Source organism: Canis lupus, chromosome 6 (genome assembly GCF_003254725.2).
Source record: "Canis lupus dingo isolate Sandy chromosome 6, ASM325472v2, whole genome shotgun sequence".
Classification (NCBI taxonomy): Eukaryota; Metazoa; Chordata; class Mammalia; order Carnivora; family Canidae; genus Canis; species Canis lupus.
The window spans coordinates 18,905,875-18,923,859 of record NC_064248.1 but is presented as its reverse complement, the minus strand read 5'-3'; the positions used below and the strand labels follow the sequence as shown (position 1 = coordinate 18,923,859).

At 49.2% G+C, this 17,985-nt stretch overlaps 1 protein-coding gene across 2 annotated transcripts in view; it reads left to right on the top strand.

The window, feature by feature from the left end:
* Positions 1-17,985, top strand: part of KATNIP (katanin interacting protein) — a 195,083-nt gene that overhangs the window by 41,050 nt on the left and 136,048 nt on the right. The window contains exons 3-4 of one of the 2 annotated variants that reach the window (XM_025415662.3): positions 8,076-8,150; positions 11,700-11,776. In XM_025415662.3, coding sequence (XP_025271447.1) covers positions 11,715-11,776 — 62 coding nt within the window. In that variant the 5' untranslated portion in view covers positions 8,076-8,150; positions 11,700-11,714. The remainder of the gene's footprint in view (positions 1-8,075; positions 8,151-11,699; positions 11,777-17,985) is intronic. The other variant, XM_025415663.3, reaches the window with a different exon arrangement.

Here is a 17,985-nt window from a genome sequence, read left to right as displayed (position 1 = left end):
AGGAAGTCCTGGCTGAATCATTATTGTTCATGCTGTCCAAAATGCATTTGTCAATGTCTTTAATGTAACAAGACTCAGCCGTGCCCTGGAAGCTCATGGTCAAGGAGGAAAGATGTGCTATCTTGGCTCCCCAGGAAGCAGACTCTAGGAGGGAGATATGTTGTTGGGGGGGGGGGGGCTCTGGAATGATGTGAGACTGGGCAGAGGAAGGAGTTGAGTGGTAATCTGGCCTTGGTAATCCCAAAGTAAACTCTGGGATGGGTGGAGCTTCAGAGACATTCCCAGTTCCGACAAGGAGCCTCAGTCTTTGTACCCTTGGCATCAACCCGTGTCTGAGAGCCAGCATCACCTGGCTTCTTCCTGGGAAGGGATCAGCTGTGAGCTGCCCACCATCACTGGTCCCGGTACCTGGGAGTCATCTGGGCTGCATCCACAGCAGCTTGGCTGAGAGCTCCTACAGAGAGCGGTCCATGAGAAGGAGCCAGGAGCACCACTGGGGGCAGACCTAACCCTGCCTGGGATGGGGGTGAGCAGGGAGGAAGGTGCATCTTCACTGTGCCATGAAGCCTTGAACCCCAAACCTCTATACCCAACTGCTAGCCCATGAACCACTCCTCTTGGGTGCCTCAGTGTCTCAACACAGCTGCCCCAAACCAAAGTCATCCCTGCTCCCTGCCAGCTTTCAGTGCTCAGAGAATAACAATGCCATGCCTCCCATTACACAGGCCAGACACTGCAAGCCTTCAGCATCTCTCCTCCTTCATGTCCTTTCTCCAAACCGTCATCCAGCCCTGTGCCTTCACTTTGAAAGTATCTTCTCCCTGCCTCCCCCTTTTGCTGACCCCTCTTGTTGTCAGAACACCCAGAGCAGCCTCCTACCTCCTCCTAGCACCCATCCTTGGCCACCTCCATCGTCCTATTCCCACGTCCCCTACCTCTGCTCCAAAAACCTGTTGTGGCTTCCTGGTGGCCTGGGGTTGAGGGCAAATCTTGCTGTGGACCACATGGCATTGGTGGTCCAGCCCCTCAGCCCATGTCATTCCCCCACTCCCCTTCCTGTCTCCAGCCCCGCGGAGCTTTCTTGTCCCTCCTGTTATTTGCACCTTCTTGCCACATGGCCTTCCGATGTGTGTCCACTCTGCTTGGAACACACTCTCTTCTCTGCCCCTAATTACCTTGTTTACCCTTCATGTTTTGGTTCTGTGTTGGCCCTCCATGAAGCCCCAGCTGCCCCCCCTGCTGTTATCATGTGTGTCCCTGTAACACTGCTCAGGGTGTCCTGTATCTGCCTCCAGAGTGCTTGAAATGGTACACGACATATATATGGTGGCAGGCTCATTTGTCTAAAATTGGGCGCCTTCCCAAAAGCATCAGCTCCAAAGGCGAGGGAACTTGTCCTGGCACAGGCCAGGAGGTGCTCAGGAAGCCTGAGAGCTTTTCCTGAGGAAAAGAAGGAGGGGGGTCAAGGGGGTAAAGAGAGGGAAGGAAAGGATCATGGTCCCATGCCGTCTGGGGGAGGGGATGGGGGTATGGGAGCTGATATGACCTGCTTTCCTTATATCCTAGATCTCCATGAGCTCACCTGGCAAACATTTGACTGTAGTGGGTGAGGGGATGTGGAATTTAGGCCCTCAAGCCCACTCTACTGCCCCAGATTGGAGCATGAGATTCCCCTCCCTTCCTCGGGATTCCCCCCCTTCCCGCCCCGCCACCACCCCAGCACCTGTCACTGACTTGGTGGGCTTTGCCCTTCACCAGGCTAAAGCAGACCTTAAATGTCGGAGGCTAGTCCCTCTGGCTATCCCCTGAGATCAAACCAGTGTGCTCTGAACATTTTCCATCCCAACCCCCAGACACGCTTCCAGGGCTCCTTGCCCTATGCTTTTACACACTTTATCCCCTGCCTGGATGCCCTTCCTGTCCCTCCCCTGCCTTCCCCCGACCATCTAGTGAGCTCCTTTACAAGCTGGCGCTGTCTCCTCTCCTCTTCTCTGTAGAGCCAGCCCAGCCCTGGGTGGTGCCTGGCATCCACGCTCTCTGCCCTGGGCCTTGGCATTCATGCCTCCCGTTGGTAGCAATTATCCCACGGCATCCAAGCATTTGTGTTTCAGGGACCGCCCTGCTAAGTTCTTTAAGGACAGGGATCTCGTCTTCCTGCCTTCCTTTCCTTCTTTTCTTTCTTGTTCCCTCCTTCCCACAATACTCTGCGAGCTCCTTGTGTGTGCCAGGCCCTGGTTGGGGGCTGAGAGGTACAGCCCTCCTTTCTTGGCTCTGCTGTCCCGGCCCATACCACAAACTAACAAATGGAGATACTTTCAGAGAGAAGGTTTGGGAGTCAGGAGAGGCCCCAGGAAGGGCCCCCATGCCCACAAGCAAGGAGGAGACCTTCTAAAAGGGCTCAGCTGCTCTGAGAAACAGCCAGAAGGGCTATGAGCCTGGGGGCAGGGCAGAGGAGGCAGGAGTGAGGTCAGGGAGGGTGGTGGAGCCAGATTCCATTCATCTCTGCTTGTCTCTGGCACAGCTCTCATCCCATAGGAGAAGCTCCAGGAATATTTGTGGAATAAATAGAAAGGGGCCCCTGAGTGTTCCCGCCTCTTCAGAGGGCTAGAGGCGGCCCCTGTCTAAGGGGTGAGCATCCTTTCTGACCACCAGGGGATGGATGAGTTCTGTGGGAGATTCATTCCCTTAGAAGGAAAAGTTGTTGGTGCAGATGAAGTGGTGGTGAAAGACATTGGAGAAGAGAAAATCCCAGCTAGGCTAAGTGGCCCGTCCTGCAGGATTGGAAGGCTCTGACGCGTAACAGCCGTCTGAATGAGTTTAGCACAAGCTTGAGAGTGCAGAAGTGAGCAGGCCTTTTCCATCAGTGCTGCAGACTGGGCTTCCAGGGATCCTGCCAGCCGAAACCCCCTACAGAGCTCTCCTTAGCCCCAGCCCATCCCAACTCACATAAACCTCGATGCCGTGAAGCCATCTTCTCAAAACCCTCCAAGAGCTTCCTGGTACCTCAGAGTAATGCCAGAGTCCTCAGCATGGCCTCTGCCCTGGTCCACCCCAATCCTCCCCTTCGCCCCACCTTGCTCACTCTGTTCCTCCAGCATGCCATCATGCTCCCACCTCAGGACCTTTGCACTTGTTGCTCCTGCCACCTGGAAAACCCCTTTATCCAGATTCCCACAGCTTTTCTTTCACTTCCTTCAGCCTCTTCTTGAATGTCACCTTAGCAGAGGCCTTCCCTCACCCCATGGCTAAAATAGCACCTCCCACCCCCACCCCCACTCCCCAGCCTTCCATTCTCCGCAGCACTTAGCACCATCTGAAATACTACCTATTTACTTATTTTTTTTTATTGCCTGTCTCTTCTCATTAGAATGTAATAGCGGAGACTTTGATGTGCTTACTGTTCTTCTCCAGAATAGGCGTTCGATAAATATTGAGCGAACAAATGAATTTGTAAAATGAGGTCAGTGCTGTCCAGCTTGCAGAGTGGCTTGGAGTTTCCCAGTGTGTGGTTCGCTTTCTTCCACGGCACTGTAGGTGGCTCGTAAAACATGTGCTATTTCAGTAGGTCCATATTTATGTCTGCCTTCTATTTATGGCAGGTGATAATGATTTTCCATTTATGGCATTAATATGAAATTTCCTTTTTTAAAGTAAACTCATTCAGGATTAAAAAGAGAAATCTATATTTGCCAGCCTGAAAGATAGTTTATAACACAACATTGCATTCTTACAAGAAAACTTTTCTGAGAATTAAAAAGAAACATTCACTATTTTCTAGCAGATACAGATTGAAAATGATTTTTTATGTAGGTACGTAAGAAAAACATTTTCACAGAGACAACAGTGTGTCTGTATCAGTGTCCTGAAGTCCAGGAGGAAATCCTAGATTCTAGATCTGCATCGATGTTCAACAAACCCTGGCACCAAGTATAAAATCTCCAGGTGTGTGTTGGTAGCAATAAATGATGGTACATGGCAGGGTAGTGAAGTAATCAGTGTAAGTCTAAGGTATTTGAGAAATAATCCAAACTCTTCCTATGATTATTCATCTCGTGTGTGCAAAGCATGTGATTTTGTTAACCCAGTCTACCCAGGGCGTGAGAAACTCAAATCTTTGCTGCTGTGCCTTGCCTTATTTCGCTCCAACCTCTAGGGGGTAGTATCTGCCGATGCTTTAGCTTCTTTTGTGATGGAGCATACTGAATGCAGAGCATTTTTTGTTCCTGTTTTGAGGATGGGATATGTTGTTAGCAAGAACGGTAAAAAAGGAAGCTCAAAACTATCCTTTTTCATTCGGCTAATCTGCATTAAGGACTTAACTACACATCATGGGCATTCTAAAGAATGGGATTGTTAGGAGAACAGAGCAGTTGGCATTTGGGGGTGGGTTTTGAAGGGAGAATAGGAGTTTAGTACTTTGGGATACATTGGGATTGTCTTTTATTGTGGATTTAGGGCCATCACTGAGACCATTCCCTAAGGGATCATTGTAATCCTCTACTGACTACTCCTCTGAGCCTTAGGTCACAGAACAGACTTTAGATTCAGGCGGTCCTGAGTATTGGCTTTACTGCTGTGCCACCCAGAACTCACTCAGGTGTTGTGAATCTCTCTCTCTCCCACACACACAAACCATTCAAATCGGCTTGAGTAAAGAAAGCTATGTGACTGGGCAGCCCAGGTGGCTCAGCAGTTTAGCACTGCCTTCAGCCCAGGGCATGATCCTGGAGACCCGGGATCGAGTCTCATGTCAGGCTCCCTGCATGGGGCCTGCTTCTCCCTCTGCCTGTCTCTGCCTGTGTCTCTGCCCTTCTCTTTCTCTCTGTGTCTCTCATGAATAAATAAATAAGATATTAAAAAAAAAAAAGGTATGTAGCTAAAATCTGGGTTCAGGCATGGCTGGATATGGGAGTTAAATATGATCAAGAGGATCTGGTTTCCTTGTGGTCCATCTCTTTCTGTCCTCAACCCAGCAGCCAGCTGCCTTGGTGTTGGCGTCACTCTTGGACAGATATCGCCATGAAACACACAAGGATGTTCACCATGGTACACCTAATCAGTTGATAAAAATGACTTCCTTCATGATGGCCCTAGTAGCTCTCTGTTCCTATCAGCTAATAATTCTGGGGGAAGAGGCACGGGGACTTGTCCAGTGAATCCAGTCAATCCCTTGGTTGAGTCTGTTGACCTGGCATGAGGGCACATGCCTAGCCCTGAGCCAGTCACATGGCCAGGGAGATGGAGTCCCTGGTTGGCCAGGGTACCACATGGACTGAGAGTGGAGGAGAAGTGGTTTCCCAAAGGAAGAGCGAGGTGATGTAACCAGAAGGAAATGAAATAGACGCTGAGCCGACACAAATAGCAAATGTGCCTTAGCTCCACTTAGTTGCTTTGTGGCCATTAGGCCATTTGCCTCAGCTTTCAGAGCCTGTAAAATGGGCTTAATGATCTCAGAGCGTAGCATGACTGCACACAGCCACCATAAGCATCCCCAGAGAGCATAAGAAATGGCAGCTATGGCAGCCTGCAGAGCTGGGCCCCAGTAATCTGGAGCATTGGTTCTGCTCCTAAATTGTCCCTCAGGTTAGGGCGTGAGCCTGGGGGGAGGTAGGGTAGAAGAGGGGCTCTGTGAACTCTGCAGTGCCTCAGGCCTCATTATTAAACCATCCAAAGTTCGTGTTCTTCCCTGCTGGGACCTGACACCAGTGAGGCTAGGTCCCCGGCATTCACCAGCCCTGGAGACGGAGTCTGCAGCTCTCAGCTGCTTGTTAATGCAGCTCACACACTGGCACTCGCTAAGTCAGCCCTGTTTAGGAGAATTCCAATATTCTGGCCTCAGAGGAGCATGTGATTCCTGAAATATAGACTCTGTCAAGCACCTTTAAGCATAGCCGATTCTCGGCATTTCTTTCCAATTCCATTTTTTCCCCTAAAGAGAACTAATAGTATGGCCATTGATAAGGTTCTGTACCGTCTCTGGGGCTGGCATCAGGGATAAAGATGATGAGGATAACAGTAGTGGTATTGACACTTTGTGTCCATGTCACATCCAAACACCTTAAGACCCTTTGCTATAGGGCAGCCCCGGTGGCACAGCGGTTTAGCGCCGCCTGAAGCCCGGGGTGTGATCCTGGAGTCCCGGGATCGAGTCCCATGTCAGGCTTCCTGCATGGAGCCTGTTTCTCCCTCTGCCTGTGTCTCTGCCTCTCTCTCGCTCTCTCTGAATAAATAAATAAATAAATCTTCAAAAAAAAAAAAAAAAAGACCCTTTGCTATAGCTAACTCGCGCAGTCTCCACACCCACCTCTTGTCAAACCCAACTTCTGGCCAGTTGGGAACATTTCAAGCTTTTTCAAGCCTCCTCCCGCCCCCGCACACCTTTGCCCATACTGACCCTATTGCCTGGAATGCCTTTCCCTTTTCTTGTGGGCCAGAAAATGTTTCAGGTTTAAAATCCCAGCTCAAATGTGTCTGTATTTATTCATTCACTCAACCCGTATTTAGGGAGGGTGCATTGTGCACCCGGCACTGTCTTAGGGGCTTGGAAGACACAAATGATCAAAACAGACCCAGTCCCTGCCTCCGTGGAATTAATACATAAGAGGTGTAGTAAATGAGATAAAGGAGATAGTATGTTAGGGAGATTGGAAGTGAAGATGTGATGCACAGCTTGCAATTTTATTTTATTTTAGAAGATTTTATTTATTTATTTATTTATTTATTTATTTATTTATTTATCTGACAGAGTGAGAGAGCACAAGCAGGGGGAGCAGACAGAGGGAAAGGGAGAAGCAGGCTCCCCACTGAACAGGGAGCCTGATGTGGGGCTTGATCCCAGGACCCTGGGATCATGACCCTGGGAAGGCAGATACCAAACTGAGCCACCCAGGTGCCCCTGGCTTGCAATTTTAAATAGGGTGGCCAGGGAGGACCTCTCTGAGAAAGTAAGATGTGAGGCAAGTCTTGAAGGAGGTGAGCAATCTGGGTATTTATCTGGGAGAAGAGCAGCATATCATGCAGGACTGGTGAGTTGAAGGCTCTAAGGCTGGAGCATGCTGAGTATCAAGGGTCCTGGGATGAAGGGAGGGGAGAGGAGTGGTAGGAGGTGGGTCAGAGACATGAGTAGAGGCCCAGGGCCCTGCTGACCACTGGGACCCGTGAAGAGTCCCGAGCAGAGGAGTCACATGATTTATCTTAGCTTTCATCAGGACCCCCTAGCTGCGGCAGGGAGAAGAGACTGCAGGGGTGAGGGCAGGAGCATGAGGGGGCCCAAGCCAGGGTGTGGCAGGGAGGTGGGGGAGAAATGGTTAGGTTTTGAGTATCTGATTGTTTCCCTGGGAGACTAGGGCCTGGCCATGCCCTGGGGAGACTTCCTAGGTCCCTCATTCAAATCCTTGGCATACCATTTTATACATTTGATTATGATCATTTGTCTTCTTTCTTTGGTCTCAGATGCCTTGGGTAATCTGTTGAAAATTACAGATTTTCTTCCCGGAAAAATACCCTCATGCATTCAATCGAATGGGTGTTCCGAAAAGCCTCTGCAGACCATCCTCAATATTAGGACCCCTGGCTAGTATGTTTGCTTGACTGGATGCACAACACCCGTACCAGGCACGACAGGACCATGCGGGGCAGGGCCCAGACTGGTGTCTGAGTATGGCCTATAGATGAGTACACACAGTGGGTCCAAGCTTTTGTTAAACCCTCGTGCATGTGTGACAACACTGGATCAATGTTTGCTGGAAGATGGTGATGATGAAGTTGGCACTTTATAGGGGTCTCACACCTTCTAGGGGTGCCTCCCATACAAACGTCTCCAGGTTTAGCCAGACACATAAAGCCTCCGCAAAGTGAAGTGTGTGGTGCTGAGGAGGGTCTGTGTCTGGTTTCTGATTAGGGCTGGAGGGAGTGAGAGTGAACCAAGTTGGTGCTTAGCCAGCCTCAGTACTCACCATCCTACAGCTGGATGGTGGTGAGGCTGAGACTCTTCCCCTATCCTCCCCCTATAATCTGGCTGGGGAATCAGTGAGAAGACAGGAAAGGATCCTAAATCACTTCTGCTTTTCTCCTAGTGGAGCTGTAGAGCTGCCCTCTGACCTTACTGTTAACCCCCGTTTACAGACCAAGGCCACTGAGGCTCAGCAAAGGTATGTAGTGGAGTTCAGGGTTCACCCCCAAGTCTCCAAATCCCCAGATAATTGGTGAGCAATATATATAGTTAAATGCTAACAACTTAGCACTTAATTACGTACTATTGCACATTGTATTGTATATAATTTAATGCTAATTGCAGGGTTTCGGAATGAGCTGAAGAGAGTGGGGCGAGAATGGCAAGGGAAGTTTTCGTGGAGGCTTTGGGAACCCAGCTGGGCCCTGGAGAGGATTTGGGTGGAGGCTGGAGGGGATGGAGTAGATTTCTGGAAAAGGGAGTAGAATAATTAAGGCCGGCCAGGTAGGAATGAGCATGGGGGGAAGGGGGGAAGCTAAGATAGTACTATTTAAATAATGGAGCTCTATAAATGCAAATATACCTAAATAGTCACTGAGAACCTTCTATGTGCGGCGTACTATGCCAAGTCCCTTCCACTGTTATTGCTTCCAATCCACATGTAACCCTATTCGGGAAAGAAAAATCCAACCAGACAGGTACTGTTATTACTTCCATTTTAACAGAGGAATAAACTAATGGCAGTGTTGCTACTCTGGAGCCAGGCCTGGTCTCAGAGCTCATGTTCTCCCCAGCTCGAATTCAGAGACCGTCTGATTAGAGGTGGGCTAGGCTCAGGCCTTGCTACTCCAATTGTGGCCCATGGGCATTGCCTGTGAGCTTGTTAGAAATGCAGACATGGGCCCCTCCCCCCTAGTCCTACCCGGAGTCAGAACCTGCATTTCAACCTAGTCCCGGGTGATTTGTGTGCATGTTAGTTCTAGCATTTGAGAAGCACAGAAAAGCACGGGGCTGGTGAGAAGTTCGGTTTGGATGTGTGCCTGTGCTGTTCAAGGCTTTGTGATACATCACTCTCCCGGCAGAGGCGAATAAATGCATTCTCGGATGGTCTGAGGTACAAGCCTAGGGCAGCCCATCACAAGCTGAGCTCTCTTTGTCATCTTGTATTTCATCTAAAAATGTCACTGAGTGTCCATTCTACACCATAATCTATCAGTGGTCATTTTGATATTTCAAAATGGTTATGTAAATTGCCATGGAGTAGGATGGGTGTTCTCGGAAGATGCGTGAGATGGGTTTCTTTGTATCTTAAATGGGTAATAATAACCACTTTAAGAGCTCTTGCAAAGATCAAAGGAGAATCATGGATATGGAAATGCTCCACATCAGACACATGCTATTTTGGAAGGGACTGACGATCCTCCCCAGACCCAGTGTCCTGCAAACAGCTCTCAGAGGGCTGAGGTTGAGCTCTTCTCACATTCAGGGCGAGTGAGGCAGGGCTCAGTCCCAGAGAGCACGAAGTCACCTGGCATCTCAGGAAGCCAGGGAAATAAGAGAATAGGGTCAACTATTGCTAATTTGTTTGTTTACATTTCCTTCCTCATGCCCACTTCCTGATTGTTTGGCCAGATGAGCTAGCAGGAAACCCCAGTGAAACTCAGAAGTTTTGGGGACATTGGGACAGGAGAGAAAAGGAGAGCACTTCATCCTGTCCCCAAGTGGGCCCAAAGAGTAGGGCGTGGGGGAAAAAGGTTGTGGGAAGTGGGATGACAAGGAAGACGTAAGCAGATGGCAACAACACAAGTCCTACAGGAAAGGAGACAAGAGAGGGGATTGGGCTGTCAGCACTGGACCAGGAGTGACCTCGGGTTTCCATCCAGAGGGCCCATTTCCTCGTAACTGGAAAGAGAAGATGAGGAGAGAGGCCCAGAGGGGTGAAATGGACAGAGACGGTGCAAGACAAGGGAAGGGAAGCCAGACAAGGCATCGGAGGGCAGAGAGGCTCATTTACAACTGCAGAAGCCAAAGGAGGAGAATTTGGGGACAGACGGGGAGGTCAGCAGTCCTCCATGGCCCAGAGCAACTGAAAAGGAGGAGCACAGGAAAGGCTATTTATATATATTTGGTTAAGGAGGTTATGGGTCACCTGTGGATAGGGTTGTGGTCTTAAAGCCAGATTTTGAGAAGAGGAGAATGATGGGGATTTTCTTTTCTCTTCTTCCCATGGTGGCAGTTAGGATTTTCACACAAACTGCATTTCTATTGCAAATGTCTTACTTGCCTTTTAAAACTTAATCCATGAAACTTGTGACCAGAACCAAGCCTATATTGTCTCTTTAATCCATCCCTTGGCAAAAAATAAAACAAAAGGTTATTTAAGAAAGAGAAAATTAAAGAGCATTGTTTATAGTATGATCCTATTTTTGTTTAAAACAATGTCTGTGGGGGCACCTGGGTGGCTCAGCTGGTTAAGCGTCCAACTCTTGATTTTGGCTCAGGTCATGATCTCAGTGTCATGAGATTGAGCCCCCCTCAAAAGAAAAAAAAAAGAATGTCTGGGTTTGTGTATGTGTTTATAAATATGTATGTAAAAATATGTATGTATATGTATATGATAAAAACATCTAGGGGAATATATATCAAGTTATAATGGAGGTTTTACTGGCATATACATATGTCACTTTAAACACGTATAGTTTATTCTGCATTAATTATCCCTCCATAAAGCTATAGAAAATTAGAATAGGGGTTATCTCTAATGGTCAGTTTATGGTACATATGACATAATTCTTTTGGCTACAAACGATAGAGACTCAGCAGAAACTTCTAAAGCAAGAACTAAATTGTCCAGATACTTCTTCAGACATGAGTGGATCCAAGGTGTCAAGTGACGACTTTAAGGATCTGTCTCCATCTCTCGATGCACCTGCTCTCTCTGTTATTGACCTCATTCTCAGATAGTTCCAGGCCTGTGTCTCATCAGCCTAGCCCCTCCCCAATGGAAAGATAGCAGCTCTTCCCCCAAAAGGATCAGCAAAGGCTCAGGGCTGACTTTCAAGGGCCTGGCTCAGGCCATGGCTCATGCACAGACCAGTGAATCACTGTGGTTGCAGGCAGCACTGTGTGGATTGTCAAGGCTAAGGCCAAGGTCATATGACCCAAGAGGCCAACAAAGGAAGTTTCTAGGGCCTCTCACAAAGTCAGTGAACTGAAGGAAGGTGATGAGTGGTTCTTTAAAGGAAATCCAGAGTTCTGTTGCCCAAAGAGGAGGTCTAAGCCCCCAAGTGTCTGTTCTTAAAGGCGCCCTCACTGTCTGGATCATGTTTTTATAATGACTGAGTTCTAATAAGCATGCATTCCTCTTGCCATGGCAAGAGAAGAATGAGATCCCTTCTTAAGCAACTGATTTGGGTCACATCTGGTTATGATAATTCAGGTAGCTAAATAATGAATGTGGAGAAAACATAAAAGCTAAAATTTAGCCCAAGCCCCTGCTCTTACAGGGCACGGGTGGAACAACCAGTGTCAAGACCAGAGAACCAGCCTCCTCCTTTCTATAGACTGTTGGTTATGTATGTTCAAGACCCATGGGACCCTCAGACCATCTCTGGGGCTCTGGGTCGCCTGAGTGATGTGCCCAGGGAGCCAGGCCTTCGTCAAGCTCAGTCTCTGGCCTCTCAGCCTCCTGCCTCAGTAAATAATTCCCCACATTCCGATATCACACTGCTCGATTTCTTCATTTCAGGCTTACACTAAGGACATGGTGCCAGACTTCGATGAGAAACATGATGAGTATTTAATATTGCTTCAGCAGAGGAACCGGTAAGATGAACCTGCTCAATGGCAGCCCTTAATATTAGCCAAATAAAAACCCGATTTCGATTTATTAGACAGCATGCAGGCTCTGTGTCACATAGGAATGGGGCGCAGTCAGCCTCTACTCAGAGGCTTGGAATATTATCTACAATCCCAGCTCCTGTTTCTCCCCTCACTGATTTAATTGCATCTTTGAGCAGTAGCAAACTGTTCCACATATAAGTACCACCTCTTGCTTTCCTGCTGCTGTTCTGGGAGACAGTGGCTTTGTCATGGAAAAGCTTGAACCTGGCAGGGCCTGTGCATTAGTCACCTGAATAGCCCAGTCTGCCATCTCCCAAGCTTTGACGGGCCCTTGAAATCTGAGCCTATAATCATGCCTCATTAGATCAAGGTGGAGTCGTTTCACATCTGTGTTTAAAGTTGGTCAATATGTCATTTAAAGTTTAGTTGGTACTTATTTTTGACTCTGGTGTGCTACCTCCGGGCGGGGGGGGGGGGGGGGGGGGGAGAACTATGGTAGATGCAATGTTTAGTGATCGAGGGCAAAGCAGTGTGGTCTGGTTGGAAAGAGGCATCACCTCTTCACTGCCTTCATGGGGCCTGTGGAGGTTCGCAGTCAGTTCACTGTGGTTTGTTATCAGGCCTTAGGTTTCAGGTTAAGCTGGGTTGGCAACTCAGATGCTAGGAGTGGCCGGGCAGTGAGTGAAGGAAGCCAGCACAGCACAGTAGAGTCGGTGGGCACCTGGGATTCTCACTTCCCAGCTGCTCAGCTCAGGCCAGTTGTTGTTTGTGGGAGCCTGGGCCCAGGGGTCCATATCTTCCAAGGCTGCTGGAGAAGCTGGAAATCTGGATTTGGGTTGTGAAATCTCCTGAATTTTAAAATGTTGGTAATGCACTCAGATTAAAACTTAAAACTCAAAACAATGCTCAGGATGCTGCAGGCCCCTAAAACAGACCTGTGGGAGTGGGGAGGGGAGAGCCCTAATCTGGGCCTTTGTGTTATAGGAATGAGTTCGGGGTCTTACAGGCAAGAGAGCCTGGGAGTTGTCATCCTGTTTGTTGTGCATTCAGCCCTCATCTGACTGTCCCAACACCCAATTCTTGTCAGGTGGGGCCCTGCTGGCATGTTGCACGGACGGGTTTATACAGGAGTTAGCATTCCCATGCACCGACCCTTTTACTAAATTCCACTAAGGTGCCTGGGATCTATCTCTAACAGCACCAGCCCACAGTGGCTAGATGCCCCTATTCCGGCCGTGTGGCCCCTGGTGGTGAATTCCTGAACAGGTAAACTTTCCAGGAGCAGCTAGACATACCAGACAGTGTCCTTCCTCTGTGCCAGGCCACTCTGTGCTCATCTCCCCAGCCCAGGGGCAGCTCCACCTATGGTAGTGGGAGGCTTGTGCTGATTAGCCCAGCATGGGTTTTTATCATCATTAATGCCGTGGAGCGGGGTGTTTTTATTCCATTCCTGGCAGGCTGGATGGTGCCACCGAACACCTGAGTGATCGTTTAATCATGTACGTGTGACTTGTCTGGGAGGACATTGTCATAGTTCCTTAGGAGCAAATTGCTTCTCATTAATCAGCGGATCAATAAGTGCACCATCAAAGGGCTACCAGCCGATAGCATAGAGGAGAATATCCAGAGACAAGGTTGCAGCACAAAGGCAATTAAAAAATATGTCAAAGCTGAGTTGCCATAAAATTTGGGGGATACGTTGTCACCCAGAGGGAGCTGGCGTGATGACAGGAGCTCAGAAGGTAGAGCTAGAAACACTTCCAAATGGAGACATGAAAAGTGGGTGGCCCCCTGAGCTACCACCAGTTGTTGCTTTGGAGGCACCTCTTCTGGGGTGCCTCCTGCATGCAGGCACTTGAGCCCCATCCCTTCAGTTAATCCTCCCCCACCTGATGTGATGTAGCTATATTCACTGCACCCATTTTCCAGACAAAAAAGACCCAGAGCAGTGAGCTGTTTGTCCAAAGTCATCCAGCCAGGAAGTGGTAGAGCTGGGCTGGACTTTCTGATTTATGTTTTGTTTAATATTGTCATAAATAATCAAGAGGGGAGAAATCTGCCAGAGTTGCCAGTTTTGCAATGAAGGGTTTTGTGGGAATAAACCGCAGTGTACTTGGAAATCTAGTTATATGACCTGGTAGAAAGCCAGCCTCTGGGCTTTATGGTGTGCACAGAGGGAAATGAAAACCCAGCCTGCTTATCTGGGTTGCCCTGTGACCTGAGACAGGAGGGTGTGCAAAAACTGGAGCCAGTTCCCAGGAGTGTCCTGCCCAGAACATAGCTGCCACAAATGCTGTGGGTGGTATTCTTTTCTTCATTCAGGATTTCACTGAGTGCCTTCTCGGTGCTTAGCACTACCAACAACGTGAAGGAGAGCATTGTGATGAGGAAGGCATCAACTTTATTAGTTAGTACTCTGGTGGTTGGGAGACAGGAAGGACAGAAACTCAAGGTAAATGGACCTTAAATAAAAAAGGAAACTTACTGGCTCATGAAATTAAGAAATCTGGGATAATGTTCTGGCTTCAGGTATAGTTGTATCCAGGTACTTGGCTCTGACTCTACTCATCTCAGGCTGGCGCCTCCTTCATGGGAGCCAAGGCAGCCACCGGTGGCCTCACCCTTGCATCCTGCCTCAAGGAGAAGAGAGGACTTCTGGATAGTTGGGCTGAATTCCTGAGGAGGGCCCCAGCCTCAGCCCCGAGCCAGTTGCCCCTGGTGCCTGGCGAACTGGCATGGCCTGACTGGCCACTCCTTGGCTACCTCCTTCACCTGGGTAGTGGAGTGAGTGTCACCCAGACCACACAGAGTAAAGGAAAGAACAGAGCGGTTCCCAAAAGGAATCCGAAGAGCTGGTTTGGAGGATAGGGAAGAGTTGCTGGCGAGGCAGACTGAACAGGTTTCTGCCCCACAGCCCTTGCCCTTGAGGAACTGCCCTGGCAGTGGCAGGTGAGCACAAGGCCACCCATTTATAACCACTCCCAAAGAAGCAGAATGTGATCATGTGCTCCAGGAGAGGACCAAGGGAGGTAGAGGAGGATGTGACAGTCCCAGGTCACTCCTGCCTGAACCCTCCCAGAGGATCCTTAGTGATTCTGGTCACTCACCTTCATGATAGATGTAATCACACCCGACCGGCTCACTCACGACAGAGCTACCAGGTTGGGCCGAGTGCTGGAGGGCTGATGGCAGGGAAGGACTGTAAAACATCCCTCTAGATGGTGGGGGCTGGACCAGATCCAGGAGTCCAGCAGTAGTGTTATTTCTTCTCTGGAAAAGGTGGTTTGAGGGAAACGTATAGGAAAACATGCCCATGAGAGATGTAAACCCACTGCCCCAAAAGGAGATTCAGGCAGAGAAGGAACGGGAGAACCAGCATCCGGGGTGGGGGGGAGGGGCTGTTGGCATGGGCCAGTCTCTGAGCCGGAGCTGCAGCCTGGTATCCCACTCCATCCTCATGTCAGCCCAAAGAGGGGTAGGCACTCTTGATCTCATTTTACAGAAGAGGAACAGGCCCAGGAGGTGTCGGGACTTGCCAAAGGTTACACACACACTGAGGAAATGGTAAAACCTTCTCTGTGGAGCTTCATCCTCCACACTGCACCACCTACACCCACACGGATGGGGGATGCTGACATCTTAACAGGCCAGTACTAGAGCCTGTGAGCACCAGTGTTCTGGGAGGAACAGCAGTCTCTTTGCACCACTGCCCTCCGCCTTACCATCCTTCAGGGCTGGTCTCAAATGCCACCACCTCCCCATCTGGACTCTCCTTGCTCAGCCCTGGTGTTGTGATAAGTGGTGAGGAGACTAGAAACAGCACAATGGTGTGTCTGGGAGGTGGGCTCTGGAGCCTCGCGGACCAGAATTGAAATCCTGGCAGCTTCCTGGGCTCTGTGATCTTGGGCAAGTTCATCTATAAAACAGGCCAATGGTAAGACCTAAATCACAGGGCCAGTGAGGGAGTAAGAGAGACAAACACTCAGGTGTCATCATTACTACCACCACCACCACCATCATCATCATTATATTAATGTTAATGTCAGTTAATACCCTGAGCTGAAATCCGGGTATTTCTTGAATGCTTGACCCCTGGAGAAGCCCTTGGTTGCCCTCTGGGGTGACTGAGGTCCTAGCGGCCACGTGGCTAGCCTGGTCACCCACCAGCCACAGTGGTCTGAGGCTGAGGTGATCCCACCATCCACACAGGCACGACCACACCCAGGAGCGATGCACCACCTACAGCTCGACCTTGGCCATGTCCTCTTGCCAGCTGTGCCCCTGCTCGTGCCCCGACCACCCAATCATGTCCCTTGTCACACTCCCACTTTCTCTCTGTACAAGTGGCCTCATAGGTCACTTATAGGATAAGACAGAAAGAGCTCCAATGATGAGCATGGGGTCCATAGTAGCTCTGTTAGAATGCATATCCATGTCTTCTATACCCTGCTAGACCCTGAGGGCCTTAGAACCACTTGTTCTGGGCAACCTGGGTGGCTCAGCAGTTTAGTGCCGCCTTCGGCCCAGGGCATGATTCTGGAGTCCCAGGATCGAGTCCGACATCAGGCTCCCTACATGGAGCCTGCTTCTCCCTCTACCTGCATCTCTCCCTCTCTCCCTCTCTCTCTATTTGTGTCTCTCATGAATAAATAAATAAAATCTTTTTTAAAAAATTAAAAAAAAAAAAAAAGAACCACTTGTTCCAGAGTTGAGGCATAAGAGCATTCCTCACCCTCAGCACTGACCCCAACCATATGCAGGGGTCAGATTCCCATGGTAGGAAGGGAGAATAAACAGACACACAGGTAGTCTCCCCTAGGATGAGGCAGTGAGCCACGTGCTCTGAAGCCAGCAAGACCCGTAACAAAGTAGAGTGTGTGTGTTAAGGGCACCAGGTGGGCAGGGGCTCCATCTTCGACAGGGCGGGTACCATGTCTGATTTTTCTGAATCCCATATACCGAGGGCTGCTTTTTATGCAAAGCAGGCTATCAATTAAAAAAAAAAAAAGACACCACTTCTCTTTGATGCCACATGCGTATCACTGACAGCTCAGCTGCAGTCGGGGAGTTCCTTTAGCGATCCCTTTCACAGTCTGGATAATTATCTCCTCATTTATCAGTTTCATAAATCCACATTTTCATAAATCATTCTGCTTAAAGAGAAGCACACACGACGGAGTGCCAGCCCCAGAACGCCGGTAGCGGGATGTCACCGTAACCACCAAGGCAGCATCAAGAGACGGGGCGGTCTCGGGAGGGAGATGGAGGCAGGCGCCCTGTGGCTGGGTGGTCAGACTTTCCATTCTCTGTGCTCCTCCCGGGGCTCGGGCTCCCCGCTCTCTCTCCCCAGGGCCTGCTGCTGCCTGCTGCAGCCTCCGATTGTTTGCTCCAGAGAGGGCAACTATCGCTGTGTTTGGAAAGCACCTCTTAGTTACTTGTGTTTTCCTTCTGTTTTATGCTGTTGCCCGCCCAACAATCAACTCCCAGGCTTCCAAGGCCGGCAGGAGATAAGAAGTCTGTAATAAATGTTCCTGCCAGGATTGTTGAAAAGATGGATGTATCAACAGCCAAAGAAACATTTAAAAAACAAACAAAGAAATCACCCATAATGCCACCACCTTACCTCAACAACTGATTGGATTTTCACATTTATCACCTTCCGTTCCTGTTCCACAAACACACTTTTTTCCAATTTTGTACATAAACACACATGCACTGTTTTTATTCTATCTGTTTCACCCCCTACCAATCACAAGCCATTCCTCACGTTTGGACAGATTCTTCGTAATGATCTCAGCTGTGTGGGATCCCAGGTTCCATTTCCCTGGTGTTGGACATTTGGGTTGCCTTCAGGGTTTTGTTACAACCACACATCGTTCCCAGTCAAAAGTGATTTGCTGGAATGGGTTTACCAGGGGAAGACCAAGCATATGGCATTTTCCCTATTTTCATATTACTTCTGAGAAGGTCCTGTGAGTTACCAGCAATGTCTAAGTCTGCCAGTTTCAATGTCATCTCACTAACTTTAGAGGTTGTCTTTGTTGTGGTGAAGACTGGAGCCAGATTGCCCTACCACCATACCAGCTGTGTGACCTTGGGCAAGTTACATAACCTCTCTGTGTCTCGTTCTCCTTATCTATTGCATGGGGATGATAAAAGTAATCACCCCATAGGATTGTTGGGGAAGATTA